General features: G+C 33.2%; 1 protein-coding gene and 1 long non-coding RNA gene across 2 annotated transcripts in view; one reads left to right on the top strand and one right to left on the bottom strand.

The window, feature by feature from the left end:
• Positions 1–16,630, top strand: part of LOC100917538 (protein FRA10AC1) — a 54,186-nt gene that overhangs the window by 33,370 nt on the left and 4,186 nt on the right. The window contains exons 11-12 of the mRNA XM_031956086.1: positions 1,036–1,160; positions 6,467–6,505. Coding sequence (XP_031811946.1) covers positions 1,036–1,160; positions 6,467–6,505 — 164 coding nt within the window. The remainder of the gene's footprint in view (positions 1–1,035; positions 1,161–6,466; positions 6,506–16,630) is intronic.
• LOC116421912 lies at positions 381–15,930 on the bottom strand. Its single transcript, XR_004232505.1, has 2 exons — positions 15,842–15,930; positions 381–508 (listed from the first exon to the last, which is right to left on the bottom strand). It is a non-coding gene; the product is annotated as an uncharacterized LOC116421912 (long non-coding RNA).

The following is a 16,630-nucleotide window of genomic DNA, read 5'->3' as shown; positions in this document are numbered from 1 at the left end:
ATCCCAATTGCCTTGCCAAATATACATACATATATGTGTGTGTGTGTGTGTGTGTATTATTATGTCATAAATATATACATATATATTCTTGTATGGCATAAATATATACATATATTCTTGTATGTCATAAATTTGACTTATCTACAGTTTTCAAATGTGATAGAGGCCCATTTATAAACATCAACAGTGATTTTACTTGTTACTTTGAAGTTTATTAGTACCTTCGGTGAAATTTTAGATGGACTAGTCTCTTAAAAAGCCATCAGTGAAATTGTGAAGTAATTTTTCTTTCCCTTTTGACAAATTTGCCAGCAATAAGCTGTGACATTCAAAATAATTACATTGACATTGGAGATCAAAGCCATTGCACCATCAAAATATTTGGAGTCTTCATTAAATATTTTACTTGTCAATAGTTTGGGAAAAAAAGAATTTCTTCAATCTAGTCTTCTTATTTATTCTTCCCCACACCATCCCAATTGCTGTGTCTCCTGCTCTCAGGGACAGTCTAGAAAGAAAAAATAAAGAAGGGGGAAGAGGGTAACTCATGGTGTTTTTCACTCTCAACTCAACGGTGTTGCCCATTTCCAATAGCATAGTTTCTGTGGTAGAAATCTTTTAAATTAACATTAAAATATGACTATATTAATGATGTTCCATTATTTCATTTACATTTCTACAAAAAGCAACTATTCCTTGGTGGCATAAGGGATATATTCTGGATTTACAGTCAGAAAGACCTGAGTTCAGTTGTTGCTTCAGATACTTAACTATGAGTCTAGCACTTAGACTCTATGTTCTAGTTTTTTAGAAATGGAGGAGTGATAATATCTGTCTTATAGGATTGCTATGAATACTGAATGAAATAATATACATAAAGCATTTTGAAAACTCTAAAGCAATATATAAATGGTGTTGTTATTATTTCTATCATCATCATCAGTATTCATAATGCTTAATTGACTTTTTCATCTATTACTTTTTGTTTGAAAAATTAACATAAATTATCCTTTTTGTTTAATTTTTAACATAAAGAAGAAAAGAAGTCAAACCAAAAAAGACAAGGGATAAAACTGAAGGAGATTGTGAAGACTCATCACATAAAAAATCCAAATTATCTTCTTCAAAAATGCAGACTTCCAAGAAAAAGAAGAGAAAAGGTATGAAGATATCAACATGTAATTTATTAAAAAATTTTAAATGAATAAATATAAAATGTATAAAATTTATTTATAAATATAAAATTGAACCTGACTTCTGTTCTTCAGATATAAATGCAAAAGATGTAAGGGAAAATTCCAAATGTTTTTACTCTTTCAAAAGTTGGATTAACCTATCATTGGATAGAAAGCCAAGAGAATTGAATCCTGATATCTCACCTTTGCTACTTTCTGTATGACTGGGAAGAGTCACACATCAAATGAGAGAGTTAGACCATGTAATATCTGAGGTTATTCCCAAGTCTAAAAGTTGAAGTCTACCTTTGAAAATTTAGATGAGTTATATTTGTCTTACTCTGAAAATGACTTTTTTTTGTTCAATTGGCCCAATTGAGTTTAAGTTCACTAAATTTCCTATGATTGTAATGAACAATCAATAGAAGAAACAGACAACTTAGAAAGTAAATGTCTTATGAATTTGATCCAGTCCCATGCTAATGTAGAAATTTCTGTTTTTATTTTTATTGAAGTTTTTTTTTTTTTTTATTTTGAAAACATATGCAAGGATAATTTTTCACCACTGACCCTTGCAAAACCTTGTGTTCCAATTTCCTCCATTTTCCCCCCTCTCTCCCTTAGATGGCAAGTAATCCAATATATGTTAAACATGATAAAAATATATGTAAATCCACTATAGGCATACCTATTATATATATATATATACCCATATATATACCCATATATATACCCATATATATACCAAGATAATTATTATCTTGCTGCACAAGAAGAATCAGATCAAAAAGGGAGAAAAAATGAGAAAGAAAATAAAATTCAAGCAAACAACAACAAAAAGAGTGAGAATGCTATGGTATTTTTTTATTATTATTATAATAACTTTTTATTGACAGAACCCATGCCAGGGTAATTTTTTTTACAACATTATCCCTTGCACTCACTTCTGTTCCGATTTTTCCCTCCCACCCTCCACCCCCTCCTCTAGATGGCAAGTAGTCCTCTATATGTTGAATATATCGTAGTATATCGTAGATACAATGTATGTGTGCAGATCCAGTTTTCTTGTTGCACAGGGAGAATTGGATTCAGAAGGTAAAAATAACCCGGGAAGAAAAACAAAAATGCAAACAGTTTACATTCATTTCCCAGTGTTTTTTCTTTGGGTGTAGCTGCTTCTGTCCATCATTGATCCATTGAAACTGAATTAGGTCTCTTTGTCAAAGAAATCCACTTCCATCAGATTACATCTTCATACAGTATCATTGTTGACATATATAATGATCTCTTGGCTCATTTCACTTAGCATCAGTTCATGTAAGTCTCTCCAAGCCTCTCGAGAATGCTATGTTGTGATCCACATTCAGTTCCTACAGTCCTCTCTCTGGGTGTAGATGGCTCTCATCATCACAAGATCCTAATATGGAAATTTCAAAGCTGAAGCTAAATTATATCTTTCGACAGGAGAGGGCTGTCTTGTTCCACTTATGGAACTATGCATCCTGTATTTTTCCCCTTTTATTTCATGGTGAAGTGTAGTAGTCTGCAAGCCAGGTTTGAATTTAGGAAGTCCTGATGGTATGTTCTATCTCAGAGTCATAATAGTGAGATCACCTCACACAAATATCATTGATAACTCTCTCAGGCTCTCAGTTACAGAGATGTTACTTGTCTGCATCAGTAAAGGGAATTTCCCCATTGTGAATTCCCCACACTAGTGAAATCACAAATTTGGACCAAAAAAGCAAATAACCAAATTATTAATGCTGTTTCATATATTTGACTTAGGTTTAACTTTGACAGAGTCATTTAAATTGTAGAGAAAACATTCCTTTCACATTGGGATAAGAAATAGACCTTAGTGAGAATTAGAGAAATTTCTAGAGCAGAATTCTCACTTTGTCTCTTGTCTCAGCCTTTTCACTAATTTAAAAATAATAATAGGAATTATAAATATTTATTCATTCAATATGAATATTTACATTACAATTTTTAATAAAAATTTTAAGTGTTTTAATTTGAAGTAATCAGTTCTTTATTGTATTATTATAAAAGTTAAATTTTTATTAGTTTTGACCATTTTATTTTAGGGTTATTACTAGGCATTCATGTGCACATGTCCTCATTATTTTACATACTACATTTTTTTAGAGCCCCATCTGCCTTGTATTGTAAGATCATCTATGATACCTATAAGATGTTATTCAATATGATACAAACATTTTAGATCTTCCTAAGATCTAACATAAAGAAAGGTAGATTATTGTCCCCAGATGCCAGTCTAGTTCTGGAAATAAAAAACTAGGTGAGAATTTATCTGCGAAGTTTGTCCCAAACCTTGTCTGGGTTTGGGCAGGGGGAAAGAATGTAAGTAGAATGTATTCTAGCTTCATTTCTGGGATTCAGATTTATTTTGATCACTGAAGTAGTATGTGAAGTCAGTGATTTTTAAGACCCAAATATGTAATCAATGAGGTTGGACTTTGTGTTTTTTCCACATGAAATTACCTTGACCCAAACTTATAATATACTTATGTACTTGTTAAATGAATAAATCTCTTTAAGTTGTTGCCAAGTGTTTAGCTACTTTTTATTGTTTTCTTATTCATATAAGATGAATAGGAGAAAATGAATAGTAAAAGCATTTGTTTGGCTCTTGGCAGAGCAAGCCATACCTGCCTTACAATTTGGCATCTCTGCCTGCTAGTTCTTTCATTCAGCCTTAAAGAGGCCATGCCTGGTGAGTTTTGGCTTTTAGAGCATCCACTTGGATTAAAAGGTGATTGGGGAAAGCAGAACGTAGTATGGAGAGATCTGACTCTTTGCCTTTGATGCTAGTTTTGTTTGCTTAAGTAGCCTAGACATAGGGCTTCTTAAACTTTTTCTATTCATAACATCTTTTTGCCCAAGAAATTTTTATGTGACCCTGACTATATGGTTATATAATGCAGCCAAACATTTCAGACAAATCAAACCTTTACTGATAATAAATCATAATTTCATGGCTCCCACATTCATATATGAGACCCTTATGAGGTCAGGAACTACAATTTAAGAAGCTGGGCCTAGAGTAACATAGGATAGCTAGATAACTCATTGTATAGAGTGCTGACTCTGGAGTCAGGGAAGACTCCTCTTCCTGAGTTCAAATTTTACCTCAGACACTTAATAGCTGTGTGAACCCTAGGTAAGTTACTTTAACCTCTTTACCTCAAATTTTTATCTGTAAAATGAGCTGGGGAAGGAAATAACAAACCATTCCATTCTACTTTGAGTATTAATGGCTGTACACCTTCCTCATTCATCCATACTTCTGCTTCTGAGAATAGATACATTGATTCTTGAATAGTGTCAATTATGCTGATAATTTGGCAATTTCCTGATGTGGTTCCAGATTTTAAATATTACAATCTGATTTCACGCATATGTAGTAGATTAAACTATCTACTAATCTACTTTGGTTTAATTATTGGAGCTATAAATTCACTGCCCAATCTAATCAATAAGTGTTTGGGATATGCCTGACTAAATTCTGAGAGATGTATACAATACATTTCTCAAACAGTGGTTTATTTTTTTTTTATTATTTTTTTTTAACTTAATAGCGTTCTATTTACAGGTTATATGTATGGATAACTTTAAAGCATTGACAATTGCCAAACCTCTTGTTCCAATTTTTCCCCTCCTTCTCCCCACCCCCTCCCCCAGATGGCAGGATGACCAGTAGATGTTAAATATATTAAAATATAAATTAGATACACAATAAGTATACATGACCAAACCATTATTTTGCTGTATAGAAAGAATCGGACTCTGAAATATTGTACAATTAGCCTGTAAAGGAAATCCAAAATGTAGGTGGGCAAAAATATAGGGATTGGGAATTCAATGTAATGGTTTTTAGTCATTTCCCAGAATTCTTTTGCTGTTATAAAGAAGGGAAAGGGACCTGTATGTGCACGAATGTTTGTGGCAGCCCTTTTTGTAGTGGCTAGAAACTGGAAACTGAATGGATGTCCATCAGTTGGAGAATGGCTGAATAAATTGTGGTATATGAAAATTATGGAATATTACTGTTCTGTAAGAAATGACCAACAGGATGATTTCAGAAAGGCCTGGAGAGACTTACACGAACTGATGCTGAGTGAAATGAGCAGGACCAGGAGATCATTATATACTTCAACAACAATACTAGATGATGACCAGTTCTGATGGATCAGGCCATCCTCAACAGCGAGATCAACCAAATCATTTCTAATGGAGCAGTAATGAACTGAGCTAGCTATGCCCAGAAAAATAACTCTGGGAGATGACTAAAAACCATTACATTAAATTCCCAATCCCTATATTTATGCACACCTGCATTTTGATTTCCTTCACAAGCTAATTGTACAATAATTCAGAGTCTGATTCTTTTGTACAGCAAAATAATGTTTTGTCATGTATACTTATCTAAGTTATATTTTAATATATTTAACATCTACTGGTCATCCTGCCATCTGGGGAGGGTGGGGGGTAAGAGGTGAAAAATTGGAACAAGAGGTTTGGCAATTGTTAATGCTGTAAAGTTACCCATGTATAAATCCTGTAAATAAAAGGCTATTAAATTAAAAAAAAAAAAAAAAAAAAAAAAAGAATTCTTTTGCTGGGAATAGCTGGTTCAGTTCATTACTGCTCCATTGGAACTGATTTGGTTGATCTCGTTTGGTTGAGAATGGCCAGGTCCATCAGAATTGGTCATCATATAGTGTTGTTGTTGAAGTATATAATGATCTCCTGGCCCTGCTTGTTTCACTCAGCATCAGTTCATGTAAGTCTCTCCAGGCCTTTCTGAAATCATCCTGTTGGTCATTTCTTACAGAACAATAATATTCCATAATATTCATATACCACAATTTATTCAGCCATTCTCCAACTGATGGGCATCCATTCAGTTTCCAGTTTCTAGCGACTACAAAGAGGGTTGCCACAAACATTCATGCACATACAGATCCCTTTCCCTTTTTTAGTATCTCTTTGGGATATAAGCCCAGTAATAACACTGCTGAATCAAAGGGTATGTACAGTTTGATAACTTTTTGAGCATAGTTCCAAATTGCTCTCCAGAATGGTTAGATCAAACAGTGGTTTAAAGAGATTTATATTCTAGTAGGAAAGACACAACTGACAAATTTGAAACATTCAGAGAACAAAGAACCTAAACTTTGTGGCACTGCTTATCACTATCATAGTATGTTATTGTATAAGTGTTATATAGTAAAGCTTTAATAAATATGCAATTTTTTTTTCAGATCATTCACCCTCAGAAAAATCAGAAGGATCAGATAATGGTAAGTATTAGATTTGTACTTTTCCCATGGAATCCTGAGGATTTTAAATTTGTGAGTTAATAAGAGGCATCTTAGAATGCTAATTCAGAAGGCTCCACTTGCTGTAAGAAAGACTTCAGTTGAACTTCTTCCTTTGACATTTATTGGCTAGGTGACTAAATCTTGGTCATGTGACTAAATCTTTATATACCAGAAGTGGTATTCTTGATCTGATAGGTCATAATTGTGTCATCTCCCCCGTGTTTCTCACCTTCCATATCTCAGATATTGCCAACGCCTGTGGATTTTATCTTTTAATCTGTCTTTATAGCTCTCCATATTTGTATATTTGTTGAATATGCCTCCATTTCTCCTTTGATTCAGCCTCCATTCTGTTGCAGATCTTAAACACTTCATACCTTACTGATAGGTCTGCTTGCCTGAAATTTCTCTTCACTCCAATCCATCCTTCAATGAGCCCTCAAATTAATTTTCCTAAAATTCAGGTTTGACCATGTCACCTACCCTACTCAATAAACTCCAGTGCCTCTAGGAACAAATATAAAAAGCATTCATAACCTATCTACCTTCTACCTTTCTAGTCTTCTTATATCTTACTTCCCCAATAGGTATTCTTTGATGCACTGACACTGATCTCTTGACTATTCCAGGAACAAAATATTGCATCTCTTGGCTCTGGGCATTTTCTTTGGCTGTTTCTCATCCCTGAAATACTTTTTCTCCAAATCCTATCTTTTATAAGAAGCCTTCCTCAATTCCTCTTAATTCTAATACCCTTCCTTTTGTTTTTTATTTCCTATTTATCCTTCAGATAGCTTTCTTTGTATATGTCTTCTCCCATTAGATTGTGGGCCCCTTGCAGGTAGAGACATTTCATTTGCTTCTAGCCCTTAGCCCCTTTTTATTGATTGACTGTGTTACCCTACTAGAAAATATCTTTTTATCAACTAAGGTCATAAAAAGACTCCATAAAGGATAAAAACTAACTTTTGATATTAAGTATTAGAATAATAAAATCTAGCACTTGTGGCATATAATTTTAATACTGATAATCATCTTACTGCTGTGGAAATCTATTGCTAGTATTCTTGCTTCAATAGGTATCTCCCCACTCTTGACAAATTTTTGATCTCTCTTTTCCTAGTTGATTGTATTATTTCAGTTTGGTATTTGAATTCTCTTGAAATCTACATTGACCTCTAAATCACAAAAAATCAGATTGTTCTATATCTATATCCATTTATCTATCTATGCCATTTTCTAACAACAGAGGACATGATGATTTCTTCTAATGTGCTTAAATTTTAGCACATTATATAAAAACTTATACTTCTTCCAAACTTCTTTCAAAAAAATGTGGTCTCTAGGAATTCAGAGCTGAGTGACTTAGATCCTCCCAGGCATGTTCTCTGGAGGTCCACTATGGATGCTTGAATAGAACGACTGGCAGGGTGGGATGGAACCAATATCACTGGGTTTGATAATCATCTCTCCAATCTACACTTCATTATTTTTCACATATTATTAATGTGATTGTTGATTTGTTGATTTCCTTTATCCCTGAAAACTTCCTTATAGGTTGAACTATGTATATCTTGTCCTTTGGAACAGAATTATCAGCTTTTCTTCATACCAATAAACTTACCATGTAGTAATGAAAAAAAGTAACTATGTTATACTCAACTAAAACTGTATGGAGGTTCAGTGTTCCATTTTTCATAACTCTTTTTTGATGGGAACCAGATGGAAGTTTAGAGATCTTCTAGGCAAACCTTTTCATTTAAAAATAAAGAAAATAAGCCCTAGAGAGGCACGTCATCACCAAGATCACAGGTCATCACCATTAGAGCAGAGATTCAAACCCATTTTTTCTGATTCCAGAGCTAGTGCTATTTCTATGTCATATTTTCTTTTTGAGCCTTAAGAATTATAAGGAACCGTAGGAGATTCTCTGGTTCAGCTTCTTCCTTTCTATGTAACGTTACCCTCACTTTGCACAAAGTTATCAACTAAGATAGGACAAAAAAGAGGGGGCAGTTTTGTAAGGCCAAGCGGTTGGCAACTGGTGAGTCAGAGAGCCATCTCTCTGATGGCTCTCTGACTCACAGTAACCCTTCTTTACCATATTGAATCTCATTCAGTAGGAAAAAAAAAATATAATAAGGATGGTGATGATGATAATAATGCTGCAGTATCTTAATCCTATTGGAAACCAAAGAAATTCCTTTGAAAACTGAAATTTCACAGGCATATCGAATGAGTTTTTTAAGTAGAGAAAAATCCAATTTGAGTATTTTTTGGTGACTCCAGAATTTACAAATTGCAAAAATGTTAAGAGTAGCAATAGTATTAAAGAAAAATAGTTTAATGGTTGAAAACAATTTGGTTTTCTTGTGTAACAGACAACTACAACAACAGTTAACATTTATATAATACTGTGTGCCAAGCACTTTACAATTATTTTGTCATTTGATCTTCACAGCAACTCTGGGAAGTTGGTGCTATTATTATCCTATTTTGCATGAGAAACTAAGGCAATCAGATTAAATGACTTGCCATGGGTCATGTAGCTAGCAAGCATTTGGGGCCAGATTTGAACTCAAATCTTTTTGTATCTAGGCTTTGCTCTCTACCCAGTGTACCACCCGGTTTTATATTTATTGTATCTTTATATTCTCTCACTTGACTAAAAGTCATAGAGAATATAAAATCCTCTTTTACTTTTTTTTAACTATAAGAAAACATTTGATTTGTTCAGAGCAGGAGTTTGCCTTTAGAAACTCTTAACAAGATGTTACCTATGCATATGTCAAAATCATACACAATATTCCTTGAAAGATAATAAAGCAAAACTAATTTTGTTCACTAATCCTTTGATTTTTAAATCAAGTGAGGCACAGTATTGGGAGATGTATTTGTCATATATGTTTGCTATTAAATGCATAAAGGACATTCAGTGACTTCCCAAATGATAGTGAAGACCTCTAGATGTATGTTTGTGGAGTATAACTTTCTAGTGATTACATCAAGCCCTGCAACATTGCAGAGTCCTCTTAAATGAGGAGAGTTTTTTGGAAATTGCATTGAATTTTTAATGACCCTAAGCTTTTCTCTAAGCAAAACTCAATCTTTTTTTCTTTTTTTACATTAAAAATTTTTTTTAATGTTTATTTTATTTTGAGTTCCAAACCTTTTCCCTTCTTCTATCCCCTTCCCTACCCATTGAGAAGGCAAAACAATATGATGTCTATTTTTATGTGAAAAAATGCAAAGAATATTTCCTTTTTAAAGAGATGTATTATTTACTTAATTTTAGCATTCTTTAAAAAAAATTTTAATTTAAAAAAAATCTTTCCCTTTTGCCTCTCCCAACCCCATTGAGAAGGTGAAAAATGAATGTTATCATTTATGCATGTAAAATCATGGAATGTTTTCATATGAACCAAGTTGCCAAAAAAGCAAGAAAAATAAAGTGGAAAAATTATACTTCAAGTTACACTCCAGAATTTATCAGTTCTTTATCTGGAGGTTAGATAGCATTTTCATCATGAATTCCTTGGGGTTGTCTTGGCTTTCTTAGATTGTATTAATGAGATATCTAAATCTTTCACAGTTGATCATCATTACAATATTGCTATATTATGTACAGTGTTCTCTTGATTCTGCTCATTTCACTTGTGTCAGTTTATGTATGTCTTCCCAGGCCTTTCTGAACCTATCACCCTTTGTTATTTTGGATAGCCCTATAATATTTCATCATAATCATATACATAACTTTTTCAGCCACATCCCAAATAACCCAATTTTCAATTCTTTGCCATCACAAATAGAGTTGCTATAAATACTTTTGAACATATAGATTCTTTTACTTTTTTTGATATTTTTGAAATACAGTGTAGCAATATTTCTGGGTTAAAGATTATGCAAAATTTTATAGCCCTTTAGGTATAGTTCCAAATAGTTCTCCAGAATGGTTGAACCAGTTTGGAATTTTACCAATTGTACATCAGTGCCCCTATCTTTCTGTATCCCCTTCAGCATTTGTCATTTTCTTTTTCTGTCATATCAGCCAATCTGATGGGTATGAAGTAGTATCTCAGAGCTGATTTAATTTCAACTTCTCTAATTATAACTACTAATAGCTTTGATTTCTTTTTCTGACAACTCTCTGTTTATATCATTTGACCACTAATCAATTGGGGAATGGCTCTTATTTTTATATATATATATATATATATTAGGTCCAGTTCCCTATATATCTGAGAAGTGAAAACTTTATCAGAGAAAGTAATTATACATTTCCCCCCAGTTTCCTACTTTTTTTCTAATTTTGACTACATTGATTTTGTTTGTTCAAAACCTTTATAATCAAAATTACCCATTTAACCTCTTGTGATCCTGTCTGTCTCTTGTTTGATCAAAAATTCTTCCTTTATCCATAAACCTGACAGGTAAACTTTCCCATACTCTCTTAATTTATTTGTTTTATTAACTTTTATGCATTAAAATATATCTATTTTGGTCTTCTCTTGGTATATGATGTTTAGTTTCTGCCAATCTGCTTTCTAGTTTTCCCATCTTTTTTCCTGAATAATGAGTCCTTTCCCCAAAAGCTTATATTTTTAAATTTATCAAGCACTAGATTACTATGATTATTTACTTCTATGTATTTGTGTATCTAATATATGCCACCAATTAACTACTCTATTTCTTAGCCAGGATCAATACCAGATCAGACATCCTTGTATCATCCCTTACTTACTAGGAAGGGGGTGGTTTATTATTACTGTTTGTCCTTCATTCTTGAAGAAGACTAGTGACATCAGGAGTGACATCTTGACAGTTATGTGAATTAGATTTAAATGAGGCAGTGTTGTGAGTAGCTGTCAACCTCATTCTCTCTCCTAGAATCCTGAAAGTACAATGGCAGGACAAAAATCAAAAAGGCTGGCAGAGCTCTAAGCATTCCATAGAGCCAGCTTTAGCCACTTCTGTGGCCATTGGAGCAAACTGTGCTCATCTGCCCATCCTGCTGGGGGATATCTTCACATTTGGGATAGACGTTCCCCTCTAACTCACTGACCAGCCTATCGAGTATCTTCAACCTGGTTTACCTATCTACCAAGGTGGTTTACCAGAGAGTGGCCACTGTGTATACTACAGCTTCTTGGAGTCATAGGTGAGAATTGAGTGCCAAGTAGACACTAAAGGTGGACGAACAGCCTTCAAACCCTGTTGGCAGACCTTTTCACCAGAGGTAGTAGTCCTTGAATATCCTATACAAGCATTCAAGGTAATGCTTGCTCTTGGTTTTAGATAGATTTTGATGAATTTGTTGTTGTTTACTTGTTTCAATCATGTCCAACTCTTCCTGAGCCCATTTGGGGTTTTCTTGGCAAAGATACTGGAATAGTTTGCCATTTACTTCTCTAAAACATTTTACAAATAAAGAAACTGAGGCAAACAGGGCTAAGTAACTTGTCTAGCATCACACAACTAGTGTATGTCTTAGGTCAGATTTGAAGTCAGAAAGATGAATCTTCCTAACTTCAGACCCAGCATTCTGTGTATTATGGTACCTCCTAGCTGGCCCAATTCGATGGTACTGCTTTGCACTATAATTTGAAAACTGGTACTGCTAAGCCACTTTTCTTCACATTTAAAAAAAATTTGATTCTTTTGATAATTCCTGACCTTTTGTTCTTCTGGATCAGTTTTGTTAGGTTTTTCTAGCTCTATAAAATAATTCTTTAGTTGTTTGATTTATAAGAAGCTAAGTAAGTTAATTTAATAGAATTTTTTTTATTATGTTGGCATGGCTGACCTTCCTGGGTTTGTCTTGTCAGGTAGAGTTCCAAGTATTTCTCCAGTTGTTATTTGTGTAAAAACAGTTTTGTAATTGTGTTCACATAGTTCTTGGATTTGTCTTGGCAGGTAGAGTTCCAAGTATTTCTCCAGTTGTTTAGATCTATCTTTATTTATGTGAAAACAGTTTTGTAATCATGTTCACATGGTTCCTGGGTTTGTCTTGTCGGTTAGAATGAGGGTTAGAGTTAGGGTTGTCTGCAGTTATTTTAAATGGAATTTCTCTTTCTTCTCTTCCTGCTGAGTTTTGTTGGTAATATGTAGAAATGATGATGGTTTGTGTGAGTTTATTTTATATCTTGTAACTTTGCTAAAATTATTAATTGGTTCAATTAATTTTTGGTTAATTTCCTAGAGTTTTCTAGATATATCGCCATATTGTGGCCTATTTTTAGTCTTCACTTTCTTTTTCTTTTCTTATATTATAGTGGTGGGGATTATTATTATAATATGGTGGGGATAATAATAGTGGGGTTAAAATATATCCTTGTTTCACCTGTGATCTTATTGGAAAAGTTTTTCGTATTAGAAGGCTCTCATTACAGATAATACTTGTTCTTGGTTTTATATGAATACTGTTTATCATATTAAGGAAAGCTTTTTTATTTACTCCTTTGCTTTCTAGTATTTTGAATACAAATGGATATTGATTTTGTCAAAAGCCTTTTCTGCATCTATTGATATAATCATATGGTTTTTGTTGTTTATGCCAATTATGATTTTAGTTTTTCTGGTATCCCATCTGATTATAATGTATAATCTTTGTGAGTATACATTTTATATATATATATGCATACACACACACACACACACACACACACACACACACACACACATATATATATATATATATATATTGCTGCCCTCTCCCTGCTAGTATTTTATTTAAGATTTTTGTAACAATATTGGTGAAATTTCCCTGGATGAATTTTAGTGTGTGTAATTGAAGGAAGTACTTAAAACTGATGAAATCCTAGAAGTCATATGCTATTTATTTTGCTTGGTCTCCAAGAACAGAATTTGGAGCAATGGCTGGAAGTTACAAAAAAGTATTTTAGTTGATTTAGTTATAAAAATGAAAAACATTCTTACAGTTAAAGCCAGTCAAAAGTGTAATAGTTTGCCTTAGGAAAATTCCCCAACATTGAAAGTCTTTAGTGGAAGCCATAGGACCATTTGTTGGAAATGTTGCAGCAGGAATTTTTTTTGAGGTATGATGGCCCTTGAGGACTCTCTCTCACCAGTAAGGTTCTTTCTGCCCAAGATAGCGCAGCTAGGAAGCTGAAGAGCTCAGGCTCAAGCTTGGCTCTTCTGAACTAAGCGAGTCTTGGAGCTCTATCAGTCAGCCGAGGTGAGCCCTCCAGTTGTTTACCTCATCTAACATATTCCCTCTTTGGTCACACGTGCACGTGTTCAACTCATTTATGATTGTAGAAATGTTTGCTTAGTTGTAGTTGTTTCAGTAATTGTATAAAACCCGTCGTACCAGCATGCTGTAGCTGTCAGTCATAGAGACATCTTTTGCTCAAATTTTCATGAACAAATTTTGTTTTGTTTTGTTTTTTATCAGAGGTCACAAAGTGGTAGTAGTAGAAGGAGGAGGAGGAGAAGGTTCTCTTCAGCAAAAAAGAATTTATTAAGTCCTTACTATGTGCTAATATGTTGTAATTAGCACTGAACAAAAAAGGATACAAAACAAAACAGTCCTTGCCTTCTCGGAGCTTACAGTCTACAGGGGGTGTAATAACAAGGACAACCGGTTGGAATGGTAGTTTAAATGCCAAACTGGGAGCCAAGAAGAACTGAGTTTAAATCTTGTCTCAGACACTTAGCTATGAAACTTATACAGGTCACCTAACCTTTAGCCTCACTTAACCTTTAGTTTCCTTATTTATAAAATAGGGATAATATAATAGCAACTGCATCATAGGGCTGTACATTTACATTTGATTGTAAAAATCAAATAATATTATATCTATATAGGTGCATTGTGCATAGATGTGCATGAGCTATTCTTATTCTCCATGTCTCTCTTTTTTTCTGATATCTCATTCTGTTCAGAGAGCAGCACTATTCCATACTTTGGTCATGGAAGGAGTACTTGATCTCTCAAAGAGGATTGCCATTCTCAGATTACATCATTCTTTGTGGCAAATGACATAATTTTAATAGCTTACCCCCCAAAATCCTCACAAAATGATTTCAAATGCATCCATTTATCAGAGGTCAGACCTAGAACTCACTCATTGTTATTTGCTAATATATTTTTAACTGGATATTTTAGTAATTAGAATTAGAATTAAAACTTATAAAACTTAAAAATTAGAATAAAAACACTTAGAATTAAAACATTTTTATTTAGGCTTCATTTTAATATCTGAAACTGGCCAGGTAAGTGTCTGTATATTTATATTTACCAATAATTACTGAACAGTTTTGAAATTGGAACATGAATCCTGCTTTGAACTGAACATTCTCTGGCTTTTTTTTTTATAGTAGCATTATTCTCAACTTCAACAGGTAGCAGCAGGTATTATTGTGATTACTTAAAGCCATTATCATTTTTGAGTAAAAATATTTTTTTGCTAACTTGATTCTTTGAAGGTACTTAGCAATGTCTTGTGTTTATAACTTTTCACAAGAAAGAAATTGTCTTAAACTAAACTAACTTATGCTTAATTTCCTCTTTAACTCAGATTGTATGATTCCTCTCCTCCCCTAAGACAAACTGATACAGAGTCTGCATTTAGAGAGGTTGCCTGAAAAGGTTGTAGAGAGATGGAGCAGTTGGGTTATTATTAGCCCATTGAAAGTTGGTTCGACCACTTCATAGAATTCCCAATCCCTCTATTTTTGTCCACCTGCATTTTTGATTTCCTTCACAGGTTAATTGTACACTATTTCAAAGTCCGATTTTTTTTGTACAGCAAAATAACTGTATGGACATGCATACATATATTGTATTTAACTCATACTTTAACATATATAACATGTATTGGTCAATCTCCCATCTGGGGGAGGGGGTGGGGAGAAGGAGGGGAAAAATTGTAACAAAAGGTTTTGCTATTGTCAGTGCTGAAAAATTACCCATGCATATATCTTGTAAATAAAAAACTATAATAATAAAAAAAAAAGAAAGTTGGTTTGAGAACTTTTAGCATGGAAGCTTTCAAAAGTTTTGTAACTCTTACCCCAGTGGTCCTCAAAGTGTAGTTCAAAGAATTGTTGGGGTCTCTGAAACCCTTTCAGAGGGTCTACAAATTCAAAATTATTTTTTATTTCTAATATAGTAAATAGCTATAAATATAACCCATGTGAACAAAAACTCTTTGAACATATCCAAAATAGTTTTTTAACAACATGAAGATACTGAGAACAAAGGTTTGAGAACCACTGTCTTACCCTTCTTAGAATCAGCAGAATGCCTTTAGAGTGATTGTTTGACTAAAGAACAAATTCCTAAATAATTACCTTTTTCTTTGTTTCCTTCATTGCAGTGAGCTTTAGTAGAAGTGGAACAAGTGGCTTTTATGCTTTCTTTTCATGTAGTTCAAATTCCCATTTAAATGTTTGTTATTGCGCCTGAAGTTGATTATTTATTCTCAAACTTTTATTATACTGCTTTCTTTGCATTTATATCATCAGGATGTTCAGAGGCTCTTTTTCTTATCTTTTTTGTTGTTGTTGGCATTCTGTGCCAGAATAGACTAGGTTAGGCCAAAGTTCAGATACTCATGTTGATATAAGGATCGGAGTCCAACACATTTAGGGCCACTATGACAAATCAATACTACATTGTTTTCACAGTGTACTAAACTAAGTAACATTGTAATTAAAAATCAGAATTCTTGTTGATTCTTTTCTTTCCTTTTTTTTAAAAAAAACATAAATGGTTGTTATTGACAGGAAGTCATCTGCTAACTATTGCTTTGTGTAGACATAATTTTAATGCTAGGTGATATAGTACCTAACATTTTGTATTACTATTTAATATAGAAAAGAACATTTAAGATTAGTTGTAAAATACATTTTTCTTGGAAATATGTTTTTAATATTTAGAAAATATATTATCATAATAAACTATGGTAATTTTCTTTTAGAGCTAGAATTTTTCATTACAGCCAAGACAATTAAGTCCCTTAAATTTTAATCCTGCTCTAAACATGAAACCTAAAGAAATAATCATTTAGAACCTATATATATATATATAGAAAAAAACTAATAGAAGTAAAGACATAACTATAAAATGGAAGCATTTTT

This window comes from Sarcophilus harrisii, chromosome 2 (genome assembly GCF_902635505.1).
Source record: "Sarcophilus harrisii chromosome 2, mSarHar1.11, whole genome shotgun sequence".
Classification (NCBI taxonomy): Eukaryota; Metazoa; Chordata; class Mammalia; order Dasyuromorphia; family Dasyuridae; genus Sarcophilus; species Sarcophilus harrisii.
This window is presented reverse-complemented; position numbering and strand designations above follow the sequence as displayed.